Source organism: Capsicum annuum, chromosome 6 (genome assembly GCF_002878395.1).
Source record: "Capsicum annuum cultivar UCD-10X-F1 chromosome 6, UCD10Xv1.1, whole genome shotgun sequence".
NCBI classification, from domain to species: Eukaryota; Viridiplantae; Streptophyta; class Magnoliopsida; order Solanales; family Solanaceae; genus Capsicum; species Capsicum annuum.
The window spans coordinates 210,278,420-210,296,692 of record NC_061116.1 but is presented as its reverse complement, the minus strand read 5'-3'; the positions used below and the strand labels follow the sequence as shown (position 1 = coordinate 210,296,692).

At 32.8% G+C, this 18,273-nt stretch overlaps 1 protein-coding gene across 1 annotated transcript; it reads right to left on the bottom strand.

Moving 5' to 3' along the window:
- Positions 1 to 1,308: 1,308 nt before the first annotated feature.
- Positions 1,309 to 4,756, bottom strand: LOC107867957 (pentatricopeptide repeat-containing protein At2g22070). The gene has a single exon (XM_016714474.2). The coding sequence runs from the start codon at positions 4,467 to 4,469 to the stop codon at positions 2,115 to 2,117; it is 2,355 nt and encodes a 784-aa protein (XP_016569960.2). The 5' UTR covers positions 4,470 to 4,756; the 3' UTR covers positions 1,309 to 2,114.
- Positions 4,757 to 18,273: the final 13,517 nt, after the last annotated feature.

Genomic DNA, 18,273 nt, shown 5'->3' with positions numbered 1-18,273 from the left:
CCCTATATAATTCAATTCAGATAGCTAAAACATCTAAGCTATTTTAGTTCAAAAATAAGGTTGTAAAATAAGCAATTTCTATGACAAAGCTGCTAAGAAGTAGCGTCGCAACTGATATGTTTAGTCAACTGACTACAAAGTAAAAAGTTAGTACATGAAAAATAATGTGCTTTCTGCCATAAAATGTCTTTTTAATTATCCTTTCAAAGCTAAAGTTATTTGCCCTGTTGTTATTCACAACTCTTTTATATGCCGGATTTTTCGAAGCATACTATATGTCAATCATATTATCCTATTCTAAGAATTATCAATCTTAATTGAAATTTTCATTTTAATGTTCTAATAACTTTTGCCTATCACGAGAATTAAAATACATTTATTATTTTCTTGGATTTACACTTATAGAGGATAGGTGCTCATTTGAAAGCCATGAATAATTTCTAATGATTTCTTTTTAGATAAGTGCTCCTTTGAAAGTCATGTATAATTTCCAATGATTTCTTTTTAATACTGATCGCGCATCGCGCGGGTACAAATACTAGTGTAACTGTAAAAGAACGAAAAAGGCATGGAGTTTTCAATTATTTTAATGCTTCCTGCTTCTGTGCATATCCTCTTTTGATCGTCATACTTACTAGCAGACCTTTATTTCTTAATTTTCCCACAAATGACTACAGGTATGACTTGTAAGACCATATAAATTGACAGATTTAATGCTCCAACACTCTTTTTGCCTAGAATTAACAGTGTTACTGCTACCATTGATCCCTAAGGGTGCACCAATGAATTTCCAAACTTTAGTAGCTACATCAGTGTCCCCAAAAAACATGATGAATGGATTCTTTTTCTGCTTAATGACAGCATACGCACTCAGTGTTCGAGTTGATAGCAAAACTAGTACCTTATGAAAAGGCAACATTTTTCCCTAATAAAATCTCTAAGACAGGAAGGAGAAGTTGAAGGAATTTTGTTGTGCCATACCTTGCTAGTTGCTACCAAAATTGTCTGTCTCTATGTTTATTTAGTGAGATACTTGTAAAGTTGTCCTTGTATAGAAGAGTCCATCTGTGACAAGATCCCAAATAGCAAAGTCATCTTTGTTTTGGTTGCCAATATATACATCTTTTATCCACTACTTTCAAAAAGAAACTTTTTGGAACATAGTATAAACTTGTTTAGGCTTTCAATAAATATTAATTGAAGGAGGACAAATATTTATCGTAAGGTGCACAACTAATATAGAAGGGAGGGAGTACTGGACAAGTAAACATAAATGGAGGGAGTATTTAGATAAAGTGTGCCACTACATTGAAAGAAATCTGACCTTTCATTGAATGTTTTGTTGCCAACATTTAAATGAAGAATCTTGATTAGCGTAGTAACACGGCCACATCAAATGTTTGATGACTATTAGACTACTGAGTGAAAAACATGAAGGTAGTAAAGAAGCTACAACTATTTAATTAAGCTTAGATGCTTCAAGAATACCAAATAAAAACCTCAATAAGGACAAGACTTGCAGCAGTAGAGCCAACCAAAGTGAAGACTTCTGATTCCAAACTGAGTTTGAAGCTTTTGATTGACACCAAGTCTAAACAAGTCCTATTTGCAGAGACTGATAAGAATTGTGTGGATTTCCTCCTTCACATTCTCTCATTGCCGGTAAGTACTGTCATTAGGCTCCTCAAGAAGGAAGGAATGAGTGGGTGTTTGCCTAACCTCTACGAAAGTGTAGATAATATGGAGGACACCTGTATTCCATCGAAGGATATTCTTTTAAAACTGAATTCTTCAATTGGAACATCTTCAAACAATCCATTTCTATTACTTGATGACTTTCCCACTCCTGAGAAGACTCTATGGATGCCACAACAACAATACAACAAACACGGTGTATACCACAAAGCCCCTCCGAGGGGCGGCTTACAGGATGACAATGCTATACAGCATCACCTTAAGTGAAGGAAAACTTCATAGTAATGTTTACCTTTATGTATGGGTTTCCCCAACCCAGATTCCCGATGTTTTTTAGTAACATCTAGCATCACAGATTTTTTCTTAATTTTCTCCAGCAGCTCTGATGTGGAATTTTCAGATAAAATTTGGTTCACGACCTACCAATAGTCACTACACGAGCAGGAACCTCCTTTGAAATGGTGAAAACGAGTGGCATCCCTCACAATGATTTCTCTCCCTACAAGCTTGGAGATAAATTTGATTGCCGAGTGACAGTCATTACAAACGCGAAGGTTCTTCATGATCCTTAAAGTAGTGCTCTCCGGGGTATTTATCAACCCAAATGCAATTGCAAGCTTCTCACTATGATGTCTAAGAATCTGCTCTTTCACCTCATAATCAAGATCATGCAGCACTGACTCGGTGTCTGGAATGAATCCCATCTTTTTGATATCTTTCCAGATTTTTTCCATTGTATTGTAAATAGCATCTCTCTGCGGATGAAGCCCATCTTCTACCCCAAAGACATGGACTATGTTTTTTATTTGGATCCAGCTAAATCCTTGTTCTTTCTTGACCTGTTTATGCCTCATCGATTTTCTGATCTTAGCAGCTTCATCCCATTTCCCACAAGCGGAATACACGTTAGCAAGTGCTGAGTAGGCCCCGCTATTTTCAGGATCAATCGAAAGCAATCTGTCAGCTGCAACTTTTGCTAGCTCCACCTTTTTGTGAACTCTACAAGATGATAAAAGAGAACCCCATGCAATCACATCTGGTTCGATTGGCATATTTTCAATGAAGTCTTGTGCTTCTTCTAGCAACCCGGCACGACCAAAGAGGTCAATCATGCAAGCACAATGGCTTGACGTGGGTTCAATTCCATGGATCTCTTTCATCATTGTGTAATAACTACGGCCTTGAGCAACCAATCCTACATGTGTGCAAGCAGTAAGAACACCAACATACGTTATATGATCAGGCTTCATTCCAAGTGCAAGCATATTCTCATACAATTGTAAGGCTTCATTTCCAAGTCCATGCTGAGCTAAAGCCAAGATCATTGAAGTCCAAGAGACTGTGTCTCTATTCAGGTGTATCATATCAAATACTTTCCTTGCACAGGAGATATTTCCAGCCTTGGCATACATAGTTATCAGGGCATTGCTAACGGAAACTGATAATGCTTCCCCTGCCTTAATGGCTGCCGAGTGGATTTGTTTACCATGATTTAAGGATGCCATGCTTGAACAGACACTTAACATTGCTGCTAGAGTATAATTATTGGGGTCTGGCCCTTCTTTGACCATTAACCTAAAGAGTTCCATCGCATCATCATTAAGGCCATTTTGAACATAACCGACAATCATGGCTGTCCAAACAACTACATCACGGTCCTTCAATGAATCAAAAATCTTCCTTGCTGGACTTATATCACCAAGCTTTATGTACCCATCCAGTAGAGCTGTAAATGCAATTACATTTACACTGGACTTTCTATTATCTTCTAATATTTTTCGAGCAATGTCTAAGCTGCCACATCGGGAATACATGCAAATCAAAGAATTCCCAACTGCTCCTGACATGTCAAATTCAGTTCTGATAAGACGAGCATGGATTTGTTTTCCTACATTTAATTCCCCAAGCTTAGCACAAGCTGATAAAACACTGGCTAAAGTATATCTATCAGGTTCCAACGAAGATTCTTCAAGCATTTTAGAGAACATATTAAGAGCTAGAATGTCGAACCCATGCTGACTGTAGCCCGTAATCATTGAGTTCCATGAAACTATGTCACGCGCATTCATTTGCTCAAATTGTGCCAATGCTAAATCCACCTGACCAGTCTGCATATGCAACGAGATCAACGTATTCCAGCTCGAGGTGTTCTTCACTGTTATCCTGTCAAAAACAATACGAGCTGCATTCGTATCCCCTGACTTGGCATACATATTCAACAGAGAATTTGCGACAGAAACATAACCACTCCACCCAAACTTAACAACAAAAGAATGAACTCTCCGACCCTCGTATAACGCTCTAATTTCAGCACACGATGCAAGAACACTGGTAAACGTGTACTGTGTCGGCAAAACACCAGCCCCAACCATCTCAATAAACATCCGAATTGCAACCTGAAAACGGCCAACGTAATTGTACCCAGCGATCATAGTAGTCCATGAAACAGAATCCCTACAAGGCATTTCATTAAATATTGAACGGGCTTCATTAATTACACCTTGTTTCGAATACACAGATAAAAGGGTATTCCAAGAAGAAATATCTCTCACAGGCATTACATCAAACACTTTACGAGCATATAAAAACCCGGTTTTCGCATACCCATTGATGAGATTATTCATAAGGAAAGCAGTTAAATGGACGCCCGATTTGATTATACGACCATGGATTAACTTAATGGAAAATCGGTCTTTTGATTTAAGGCTTTCTTGGATAAATGATACGTAGAAATGTGACTGAGAGCCAAAGGATTGTGAGTTTTGATTATCCATTCCAATAATTATGCAATTCTAGCCTTTTTATTGAGCCTCAACAAATGGAACCTTGTTGTCAATCAATAGTTTCCTTCTCGACTATCGTTTGTTCTGGATGAGTTATTTGACGATATTTGATTCAATTACAACCCACCCGAGTTCCTCTAAAAAGAAATCATACAATTTTTTTGAATCTTTTCTCTTAATTAACAGAGTATATAACTACTATATGAATTTAGTCACACAAACTTACACAATTGCAGTATGACTATAAACGATACAGTAGTGTTACTCCCTCCATTAAATAATAGTGACCCTCTTGCGAAAAATATTTCTTTTATAAACTTAAGAAAATATTATTAAGTCCTTTTTATATTATTCTTTATGATTAAATAACTAAACAAAGTGTATATATTCAAATTTATATTTTTAAAGAATAATTAATAAATCTAATTTGGTAAAATAAGTTTCAAATAAATTTTATCACTGTATTTTAGTTTACATATTCCCTATATTAGTATTAATTAATTGCAAACTCCTCGTATACTACACATTTTGTGATCAACGAAGAGATTCTTGATTAGCATACGGACTTGTCTACATTGTTGTTGGTGACAGTTAGACTACTTTGTTATAATGATGAATTAAGCAAGCGGAACTATTTAGCAGTAAGGTCCCCGAAAAGTGAAAGTTACTTGAATGCTTTAAAAAAGTAGCGAAATGGCCACTGAGGAGACCAAATTGAGTTTGAAGCTTTTGATTGACACACCAAGGCTAAAAAAGTTCTATTTGCTGAGGTTGACAAGGATTTTGTTGATTTCCTGTTTCACATTCTTACATTGCCAGTGGGTACAGTCACTAAGCTTCTTAAGGAGAAAGGAATGAATGGGTGTTTGCATAACATCTATGAAAGCGTAGAGAATCTTGATGACACCTATATCCAGTCGAAGCATGTCATTTCACAGCCCAAGTGTCCTCTAAGAGTCTCTTCAGTTCCTCTTTTATTGCGTAATGACATTCCGACTCTAATGACTCTTTGTAAGTGTAACTCAAACTGCTTTTATACCAGCGATGACCCTAGCACTATCTGTCCAAGTTGTAGAAGCTGTATGTCATCTAGTTTGACGTATGTTGCTCCACCAGCGGTGAAGCAAGGGGTGACAGCAAAAGGAGGTTTTGTGAAGGAGGTGGTGAAATACATGGTGATGGATGACTAGGCTGTTGAGCCCGTGTCCATCGTTTCTAGCATTACCGGTCTTAACAAGTATTTTAATGTCAAGGATGTTAATGTATTGCAGGAGGAATTGGTGGATTTTGGAAAGGAAGAGGTATGCCACTTTTATTTGTATGTTAATTTAACTTATTTTTAGAAATTTGTTTATCTCCATATGTACCATTTGTAAATTCTATTTGTTGAACTAGTGTTATTACCTTACAAAATTCTATCATTTTGCAGGCTCTGAAGTTGCTGAAATCATCTTTCGAGACAAAAGCAGTTCTGATCAGTGTTTTCATGAGCCATGTCAAAACGGAGAAATAGCTCGTCATTAGACATATTAATGGAATTGGATGTTTCTCTTTAGTCAATCTCCTTTTATTGGGGTTCTTTTGTTTATCTTCTCGTTGTCGTTGATTTTGAACTTTGTTTTCATTTGTGATGAGTATGATCTGCTGGTTCTGTTATCGTTTGAATAATCTTACTCTCTAGTTGAGACTTTTCTTTGGGTATGTTCTGTTCTCAAACGTCTTTTTTTTAAGAGATTTCTAGCTTTTCTATGTACATAGTATAAACGGATGCACACCTTACAGGTCGCCCTCAAAGAAAGTAGTCATAGCAATGCTTAATTCTTAGTTTCTGAGGACAGTTATGAGTTAACAACATGATCAGTTTGGACTTTCTGTTCCTTCTTAATGTAATAGTTAGTCCTTGTCAACTCATTGATTGTTCTCTATTTTCTACGCTCTAATTCGTACTTAGTTGACTTGCTTATCTTAAAGTTTGATTTCTTGATTCCGCAGAGTTATAATCTGGCCTCCATTATGCGATATTTTGGCCCGAGTACCTTCTTACGTTGGGAGTCGTTCGGTTTGAAGTATTAAACATAATAATTTTGAGATAGGATGAAGTAATTTTGCGTTTGGTTGGAGATATTAGATAGTCTGAAAATTATTTATTTAGTCATCCATACCATAGTGATAGAATAAGTTTCTCACATGCATGATGAGACTGTTAAATTTCAGCATACACACAAAAGCCAAATACAACGGGATATTAAATAAGAGTATACCTTCTGTCATAATAAGTGAAATTGTGTTCACTTTGTCAAGAATTCCAACCAGAGAGAGGTAAAAGAAGACAACTAAGAATCTTCTTGTCTGTGTCTATTAATTTGATAGAGTGACAGTCGTATTTATAAATATGGTAGTAACTTTTAGGCAAATAACTTTAATTTTAGAAATTTTTTATAATTATTTCTTGTCATCAAATGAATATCCTCTATGCATAACTTGGAAGAAATCAATATATATATATATAAAGGAGAAATAAGACAAGAATGATGTGGCACCTCTCTAGGCCATCATTCTTATTTATCTTTTTTCTCCTTTTTTAAAATTTTTTTCTTTATTTTTTTCATTAATCAATTTGTTTATTAATTAAAAAAATTATATCATATTTACTATCCTAATTATATCTCATGAGTTATAAAAAAACCTCCAACTATTTGTATTCTCTACTTAATAATATGTCTTCTCAACTTCCTTCTACCTATTCTTATTGTTTGATCAATCTATAAATACCAATAATCTATAGTGTTGTTTGATGCTCATTTTCATTTCTCCCCCTTCTTTTTAATTAGCATATATCTTTTTCTCCTTTTCAAACTTTTTCACAATAGGAATATAATGTGACCTCTACAATCTTTTGTTATGGCTTAATCTTAATTACTAGCATTTTATATTTACCAACTGCACAAGTACTTGAAATATTCATAAACAGTTCACACAACAAAAGAGTATGCAATTCACGTATGATGTAGCTAGGTACATCAATGAAATTACATCCAATAGATTAATATAACCATTATAATAATTAAAAAAAAAAGTACTCCTCGTTCCTTAGGACTATTTTTTGTTTCTTATCTTTTTATATTTTTTAAATCTAAAGGCATTGTTTTGGATGTTATTCTAATTCAATGAATTTAAATTTATAATGATAGTATGATTTGACGATTCTTTGATTTGTTGTTTTTGGCAGATAATAAGCATTCAAGATTGGCGTTATCTCTTTGGAAACATGTTGTTTTGGGATCGAAAATGGAGCTTCATTTTCTTCTCTAATAGATAGGAGAAATGAGTATAATAAAAGTAGGTTTTTCAGAATATTCTTGTATCAATTGTATTATTTCAATATAAGTAATTTATATTATTCATTTCCTCTATTTTTGATGAATATATAAATAGCATGAAAGTTGAGTCTTTCGTATATTTTACAGATAAGTGTAAGCATATTTATCGATTAATTGCTAAAGTTAAGAACCAAATCGATACCGATAATTAATTTTTAGGCCATTTACATTTTTTTTAGTTTTGTAATTTTTTTTATTAAGAGATTTTTATTCCTCCGTATAAAAGATTTGATAATGTTATTTTTTACTATCCAATTTGCAAGTAGTTAAAAGATCTCATTTACTTCAATTTATATTTATCTATAATATAAAAAGTGATGTGACACCTCTCTTTGGTAAAGAAATTTTAATTAGCTTTTTTCTCATTTTCTTAACGTTTTCTCTTATTTTATTCATTTTTTTTTTATTATAAGAGACATCTTCATAACTCACGCCTTTCATCTTCTTAACTTCTATTCTTAATTAGTGGTAGTAACTATACTTTTTTAATTTCTCTCATTTTTTTTATGATTTTTTTTTTGCAGCCTCTTGCAAAAAAATTAACAAACTAAATCTACATTATAAGTTAGTACTATTGAATTAACTTTGTAATGATTATTAAAATTGTAACAGTTAAATTGAAATAATGTTCAATAAAGTTAAGAGTACTTATTGGGTTGTAGAATAAAGTCTTTTCATATTCTAAAGCTAAGTTTTAATTTTCCCCAAATTTTCTGCTAACATATACTACTCTTTATCTATAGTTTAGCTTTTCCAAATTATCTTTTGTTGAGTGATGTTTATCATGTTATATATATATATCAAGTGTTGTTATCTTATGTTAAATTGTTAGTTTTGCATCATATGAAAAACGATAGTATTTGTTGCCTCTTAACAATTTTGGAGTTTATTTCAAAATTATTTGTGTTTAATGCTAATTATTGTTCACATCGTTGTGATTACATAAAATGATTTTCAATGTACATCAATATACCTGATAATTGTAACTATGTAGTTGTTAAAGTGGTGAAAAGCATTGGGTAAGTGACAAAAAATAATATTAACATCTTATCTTCTTCAATTTCCAAATTTATATATTTAGTTCTTTTTTTCTTATTCTTTATATTACCGTAATTTTTTTTAATTATCCCTTTAGATCATATATTACTTGACTCATTTTATAAAAAATTCCTATATAATTTCTAATAGGAAAAAATTATCAAACAATTTCCAATCATGATCCTTGCAGATTCAAAAATAGAAAGACGAAGGAAAAACAACTTAGTATAAAGCGGATGAAGAATGATAAAAACGAAAAGACAAGAAGTAAACACTAAAAAGAATCATAACTTATTCTTTATATTTAATTATTTGAAAATTCATAAATTTAATAAGATATTATACATCCGTGCGAAGCGCGATCTATTTCACTAATGTAATAGTATGATTTATTAGTTTATTTGGATGACAAGGTAAATCTTTTATAATTAATATGTGGGTCACATTAAAGTCTCAAATGAGGCATGAATTTTTCTAACATTCTTTCCACGTAGCAAAATCTGATAATTCTTTATGAGTGAAAAGCAACAAGACCATAAATGTATATTCAATCAACTTAATAGATGTGCAACAATCACTTTGTCTAGAATATGTTAATACTAGAATTATGGTAATCTTGCTCTCAATTAAACAATTCCTTCTATGTATTACAATATATAATATATATGTTCTTAATAAAAAATTCAATAATTTATGAATAAGCTTAATATAAGTCATTTAAAGTCCAATTTTATCTGATTCAATTACTTCTGTTATGTTATAATATATGAAAATCAAAACATACACTGCCGTGGATAACAAAAAATTGATAGTATTTAGACAAAATGTTAGAGAATATAGTATAACTACAATAATTTACTAAGCCTCGTAAATATTATATTATTCTTGAAAACTTTAGCTGTTAAACCTTTAGTCGTAAGATTCGAAATCATAATGACAGTATAATTCTTTTGATTTCTATTATTTTATTATCATGGAGAAAAGAGTATATAATAAAAGATTTATAGTCATTTTATATGACATATTTTCTATTTTAGTTAGTTAAGAGAAAATGTTATCTTAATGATGTATTTCTTTCGTTTCGTTTTAGTCGATTTTTTTTTTTTAAATATTTGATTCAATTTAGTTGTCTCATGTATGTAATCAAGAGAATTTTATTAGGTATGTTCTTTTAATATTATCCATATCATTAAATGACTACACAAAGTGTATATACTCAAATTTAAATTCAAAACATAATCAATAAGGATAATTTGGTAAACTAAATCCCTAATAAATACTCCCTCTTATTCAAAATAAATGAATTTTTGAGTTACTTTTTTATGTCCAAAATAAGTGAATTATTTATTCTTTACTAAACATCTTGAAAATTTCTTCTAATTTTATCTTTCATTACACTTTCTAGGTTGTGAATTTCAAGAGAATTATTAATTGACTTTCTTTTGATAATATCTAAAAAGATAAAAATGAAAAGTAAAGCACAATTTATGTCCTAATTTCTTTTCCATAATAGATATGCATTGTGATAAATAATAAGTATCGTGCCAAATAAATATCCTAATTTCTTTTTTCTTATCACAAAGCTTAAGAAAATAAAGAAGATTTTTAAATTTTGTGGTCTTAATTTAAAATTGTGTCAAACATATTAAAATGTCTTTTAATCTTGTGATCTTAGACATATTACATGCAAAGTTAAAACTAAAATGTTACAATTTTTATTTTTTTTCAAAAGTAAGATTATCCTTCTAAGAACGAAAGGAGTAATTGTTTTGGTTAGGGGAATATCAAGAATTTGGGTTAAGTAATGAGACGAGAGTAGATACACTGACTTTTCTTTGGATGAAATCTGACCTTTTACGACAGATTCACAGCCAACTCCTTGAATCCCCCATTTTATTGTGATTAGTGAGAAGAATCTTGATTAGTGAAGCCTTAGGACCCTACATCAAATACTCCCTGCCTTCATTTTTATTTATTTATGTTCAACTTTTCATACCTCTTAGTAATAACTAATGATTGATTTGAGGATTTTGTATTATGTTCATATTAATTAATATGTTTTGAAAAATAATTTGAACTTACTTATCACTTTTTGACATGACATACTCATTAAAAAAACATTGATATAATTATTTTATCATATTATCTCTATTAATTAATGTTTTTGAGTAATATATCTTGAGAATTTTGGAAAATAAATAATTAATACTAAGATTAAAGTAGGAAAAAAATTTATCTTTTCTTGATATGTCAAAAAAGATAAATAAAAATAAAAATTCAATTAAAAAAATAATGATGAATAAAAATGAACGGAGGAAGTACTAATTAATGCGAGTAAAACATTAAAAAAAAAAATGTACAATTTTTTTTTAGTTAAAACCATAAGTAAAATTGAAAATCTACTTTTTTTGAAATAGTGGACATGAATGGATAAAGTAATATTTGATGACTGTTGGACTTCAATAAAATGAAACTGCAACGATTTAAGCATAGGACAATAGGGCATCCTGAATGCGTATTTGAAAAAAAAACACTTCCACACGTAGAGCTAGCTATCCAAGATGACGGCTTCTCATTCCAAATTGAGTCTGAAGTTAAGCTGTTGATAGACCCCAAGGCTAAAAAGTGCTATTTGCTGAGGCTGAAAAGGTTTGTGTTGATTTTCTATTTCACATTCTCTCATTGCCTGTGAGCACTGTCATTAGGCTTCTCAAGACGAAAGGAATTGTTTATGGTTGTTTCCCCAACCTCTACGAAAGCGTAGAAAATCTAAATGATGAGATTAACTAGAATACACTGTCGGTAGATAGGTTTTTTACACAGACAAGGAATCTTAATGCTTTTTATGCGTTCTATTTTTCAACTAATTTTATCTTTTACTAACATTTTAAAAAAAAAAAAAAAAAATAGTACTCCTATAAGGTAACTTGTACTCTTAAATTTGTTTTGTGGAGTTTATTTCCAAGTATGAAATGACTTTAACAAAATTTGAAAGGGTTCCATTTCTAGTCTTCATCATCATTAGTTTTAGGTATCGTTTGTAGCTAGACCATTGAGCAAAATAGAGGAATACACTTTCAAAGACCGAATAATAAATCGTAATTCTACTGGTAACTTTTGAATCATCATCTCTTTCTCTGTTTCAGATTTTAAAGATGAAACAAGTATGATTTAATTTACAAAATGAATAAATCAAAAAGAGTGTTTCCTATATTTCATAAATAAATCAATGAGAGTTGATGTTTTGACATTGATAGAGAAAGATATGAAGCCATAGATGAGGGGGAGTCTAGGAGAGAGAGAAGGAGACTGTATTGTAGATGGAGATCTGCAAGGAAGAGAAAAATAACGTGAAGTTAATTGACAATATTACCCATAAAAGTATTAGGAATGGAAGAGGTATTCAGTTTATTACACTTTATTCGTCTCAAAATGGGTAAAGTACCATGTAAACTGGAATAGAGGGAGTGTAAATTTCTTATTCTTATTCTTTCTTTGTCCCCTTATATTGTAAGTCTTGTTATGTTTGGAGATGTTCTTAATATAACTCCTACCAATTATGCAGGCGCTGAAGTTGCTAAAGGCATTGTTTGAGTCAAAAACAGTTCTGACAAGTGTCTTCATGAGCAATGCAAAGAAGAGAAGAGCTTTGTAAAACAGAGAATAAGACAAAGTAATTGGTTGTTTCTGTTTATAGTTGTCCTCTTAATTAGTGGTTTATTTTTGTTTGTACTTCCAATTGTGCATTGCTTGTCAATCTTAGTACTACTACTAAATCTAGTTTGAGAAATATCATCTTAATTTTTCTCACTACAAAGTTCGAAACCACACACTCTCTTTATTGCAGATAAACATCTTCCCCATCATCATCATCATGTGGCTCACCCTCGGTTTTCTCTCCATCTTGAGGCTCGACCTCATTCTCTTCTTTTTCAACACCCACCTCCTTACCAAGGTAATACAACCTTCCTTCCTTTAGGATTACACAACGTCGATTTGGACATTCATTGGCTTTATGTCCCCAACCTTGGCACTTGAAACATTGGAACCCTTTAGGATTAGGACACTTATGAGCTTCTTGCTTTTGAGGAATTTTTTGGACTGTTTTGGGCTCGGGCATGTAAGACCCCGCAAAATTTTCTAGCTTAATTGAGTCCTTTAGGCTTGTCAAGGGGTCCCAGACTTAGAAAATTCTAGCTAGGTTTCTAGACTTAGTTTATTTTTGGACTTCGAAGGTTGGCAATCTCATTTCATGAACTTAATATCCTTTAACGGTCTGTATTTTTCTTAATTCATGATCAGAGAGGTCAATAGGTGTTCCTAAATAAGTTTTGGATTTTTCAAACCTCGTTTAGACCACGTTTGGTGTTCCAAAATAGTGGACCAATGCGATCTTGGTGCGTTGCGTCGGTTATCACGTTGGTTAACATTGTTGCAGGGACTGCCAGTAAAACTACTGAGGCTTGGTGCGATCATGGCGCAATGCGTCGGGTATCGTGTCGATGTCCAGCTTCAGTTATTAAATATCCGTGTTTTTAAGGGCAAAAAGGTCAATTTCCCACCCCTATATAAGCCTATAACACGAGATTCAGCTAGGTTTTCACCAAAATATAGTTGTTTCTCTCAAATTCCCTCAAGAACAAGTCTAGGATTTTCAATTGAAGGTCCTAATCCAAGAGATTCCACCATTAATTTTTAAGAAACTTCCATCCAAGATATGTCAAGTGTTGATTCATGGGTTCCTTTCACCCATAAAGCTCAAGAAACTTTTTTAGAAATATAAACTTTGAATTCTATGGTATGAATTGAATTATATCCATGTTTATATCGATGTTCGATTTCCTAGTTAAAGTCCTTAATAAATATCATGAAAATATGTTAGTATGTGGCTTGAAAACCTATCAATTGAGTTTTTGCATGGAATTATGATGTGCTAATTTGATGATCATGACTATGCCCTAAGTTATGCATCCTAGGTGTTTGATAAAATGCCTAAGAGAAAAAGAATTATACCTTATGACTCAATAGAACCTAAATGATGAATCCATATTTTACTCTTATGTTCAAAATGACTCCCATGCTATTGTTATGCATTGTAATGGTTTGATGTAATGCTCAAGAGATTAGGCATATGAAATGATGACATGTTTATATGCATTCTTATTCATATATAAGCTTATGGTATGCAAATACTTCATGATAATCTCCAATAAGAGTACTATGAATTGTTGACTATGGTTATGTGTCATAAAGTGTCATGTTTTGTCAGTTTCATGCTATCGAGTCTTCGGAGTACTTGTACCAGATAATTTAGCTGTGTGCCTAGAGCCAGTGTCAGTGTTCAAGATATTCTTAGTCAAGACATGATCAGTAGAATTCAGTCAGTCACATGACTCAGGAAAAACTTAGTAAATTCAGTATCAATCAAGTAATCTCAGTGAACTCAGTCCAGTTCAGTCCAGTGTAATCAGATCAGTGTCTATTCAGATGGAAGTAGGATTCAGCACCGAGTTAACCCAAGGATGGAAACATACACTACCAAATGAGGGTATGATTCTTAGAAGCAATCCTTGTGTTCCACAACTATGTAGCCAGCATAGGTTGAGACATCAACACTTACAGTTGAGGGTTGATGGGGTGGATTAACACTGTGAGATGAGGGTTCCACCGTTCTCATAGATTTATAGGTGGTATACTAGTAGTGGAAGGAACACCTAGCGTTGGTCTATCCCATTATTATGGGTGGTATCCCAGGGGTGAAAGTAAATCCTAGCATGGGTCGATCCCGATTTATGTATTGATGAGGAACGTATCTGTAATACCCCGTACTTTTCCTTGCTAAATTTATTCCCTAGAATGTCAAGGATTAGCTTCAAAAATGAATAACTCTTGGTACATGTAGAATTTTCAAGCTCTAGACCCACCAATATGTAAATAATTGGCTCAGCTTTCCAACGATATCAATTTCATCTCAATCCGATACTCGGTGAGAAGTTATGATATTGTTAGTGGAGACAGTGTCTCAAAATGGGCAGCACCACATCGCAGTGACATACAAAATGACATTTGTCAGATTTCAGTGGACCACCACGATTGACAGCATCGCGGTGAAGTTTCATTTCCCAATTTTCAATTTTCAATGGCTCACCGCGATGGTGGCGCGTTGCGGGTATTTCAGTGGCTTATAGTGATATCTCCGCATCGCTTTGATTTTCCAGTTCCTTGTTGTCAATTTACAGTAAGCTACGACGATTGTGGCGCGTCGTGGTGGGTGGCAAAATCGAGAATTTTCAGCTTTCCAAAATTTATTTTAAAAGGGTAGTTTGGTCTTTTCCCAAGCCCCAGATCGTGAATAACATAAGATTAAACCTATTCTAAGTATTCTATTTTCACTTTTCATCAATTTACTCTCCAAGAAAATCCTAGAGCTCAAAACTTAATCTCTAAGAAATCCAATTCCCTCCATTATTTTTCCAAGATAGCTCAAAATTAAGCATTTCCAATTCAAGAACTTCAAGAGGTCATCTTCAAAAGCACAATTAGGAATTCAAGATCAAGCTTTTTAATCAACTTCATCAATTAAGGTAAGTGGGGTTTTGAACAAGGATAAATCTTTCATCCTTGTGCCCAAAACTAGTTTTTAATTATAAATTCACATAATTTTACATAAATTTCAATTTAGGGTTCATAACAATTTATTGTTAATTGAAGATTTTGAGATTTCAAGTAAATTGGGTGTTGAATTACATGTCTACTTTCGTAAATTCATGTGTGTGACCATATTTTTCAAATTTTGAGTGGAATTATGAATATTTTCATTATCAAGCATGAACTTTATGATGATCTAGCATGAAATTGATGCATGGGTTATCAAGACCTAGTTGATTATTGCTATTTCAAGTATGATTATGCTTTTAAGCATCTCATGATATGTTTATAGACAACTTTAAATAAAGTTTTGATCTTTCGATCTCAGTTTAGATATGAAATCCACTTTACAGCTTAAATATAGTTTTGAACGAACAGATACAAAGTTAGCTTCCAGTATGAAATATTATGACTTTTAAAGGTGGATTTCCTACAGAATGAGCTTACAGATTAAAGGGAGTAGTATTTAGCACAGAGAGGAAAGTGTAGGTTTAGCGCATCCTACCTTCCTAGAATTACAAGCCAACATAGGTACAGATTTAGTATTCCCATTTCTATATGAATGATAGTTACAGATGTGATCACTTAGCTCAGGTTATACTCCCTGGCAAGAGTATGACACCTCTCCCCAACATGACGTTTTCCCCTTAGGGGAACAAAACGTTGGACTCCATGATAGCTCACATGGTTTGTGCCGGTTAGAAGAACCTCCCTTCTAGTAAAAGTAAATAAATAGCTTTTGAATAAAATTCCCTACTAGTAAAGAACAACAGAAAAGCTTTTAAAGGAATTTTCCTAACAGTAAAGATCTTCAGAATAGTTTTTAAAAGTATTTTCCCTACAGTTTTAATAGAGAAGAATGACAGATAACAGTTCAACTTTTAGACTTAAAATGTGATGGCTCACTAGATTTACATAGTATGTTTTGTTATTCATGATCTATGATTATCAGCTTTCAGTTATTCCAGCTATGTGAGTTATTATATACAGTATGCATATTCTATGAATTTTAATAACATTGAGTTATTACTTTTACTTCTACATTCACCCCCATATACTCAGTATATCCTAAAAGTACTGATCCACATATACATCTATGTGCTACATTGCCTCATAATATAGGTTTGGATGCTCAGTCTCAAAAGCGTGAGTGATTTCGGGCATCTCTATTTACATCCCGATAGTTGGTCAGTCCTCATGGTTTGAGGGCCCATTTATCCAGATTTTTAGCTTTCATAGTATTTGAGTAGTTGCTTTAAGTTTAGTCTGAGTCAGTTGGGGGTTTGTCCCAATGACTCTCTATTTTCTTAGTAGTAAAGGCTTGTTGGACTACTAGCTATTATATTCAAACTTTCAGTATTAGTTATCCAGATAGTATATTCAGTTGTCTCAAACAGTTTTGATAATATTTAGTATTTTAGCATTTCTATCTGATCAAATTACTTTAATATGAGTTATAGACTTAGTAGCAGGCTTACAAGGTTACTTTGAGACTACTCGTAGTCTTGAGCATCATGTGACATCTCGGGACCAGGTTTTGGGGCGTTATAGTATCCCAGGGATATAATACATAGCATGGGTCATCCTCTTTTACCGCTGATCAGTTGGTCATATGTATCACATGACTTACAAAGATTATAAGACAACGAAGAGTAAAGCAAAGCAAAGTATGTAACGTACAGGCTTCCACAAGTGTAAGTAAAGTTGGTCGTTCATCCTTATCTATACATTTATATATTGATTCCTAATTTCATTGATAACTTATTTCACTCATAGTTATCTCATGCCTTACATATTCAGTACATTACTTCATACTAATATCCCTTACGGAGGACCAGTGTTCCATGTTGTAGGCATAGGTTCTTAGCTAGTAGATCTCCTTAATAAAAGCACAAGATATTCAGCGGTTGTTGGTGAGCTCCAAGTTGATTCGTGGCCTTGTTGAGTCTTTAGTATATATCTATATTGATGGTTTTATAGTCATTGATTTCATTAGAAGCTTTGTAGACATTTTAAAGTTGTTATATGTATTCATAGTTACACATGTCATCTGTATCGGTTTAGCCAGTAGGTTGGTGTTGTACATACAACTTCTTATCATCAAGTGTATTTGTATAGTGAGTCATTTTCTCATCAATTTTATTAGTATAATATGTGTTCCTATAGTATTTGTCTGCCTCATCCAGGATTAGGGTGTGACAAAAGAGGCATTAGAGCGGTTTATCCTAGGGAATCTACAAAGTCGTGTCTAGTAGAGCCTTACTTATGAATGTGTTACACGCCACATTTATAATTAGAGGGCTACTTAGATATTTAGTAATTGTTACTTTCTTTCATAATCTATATCTTGTGATAGAGCAATGTTAAAAAGTCTATTCCCACTCGTACTTTGATCTTTGTTATTCATACTATGACTACTATAGCTAAGGTCAACGGTGGCAAAAAGGCTAGTACCACTAATGTACAAGATGCAACCTACAACGAAAGGTCTTAAGTTATCAAAATTCAGATTAAGCTGAGCCAATTTAGTTGACCCTCACGGCCTGCAATAGAAACATTGTAAAGATTTTTGTGTTACTTAAATATAAGGCTGGATTTGTACTATTTGTATTTCTTAGTTCATTTAAGTAAGATATAATGGGGTTGTTAATATTTTTATATAATAAATGGTTACCTTAGTCATAAAGATTGGCTGCAATATTTCCTAGTTTAACCTCTTCAGAGGATGT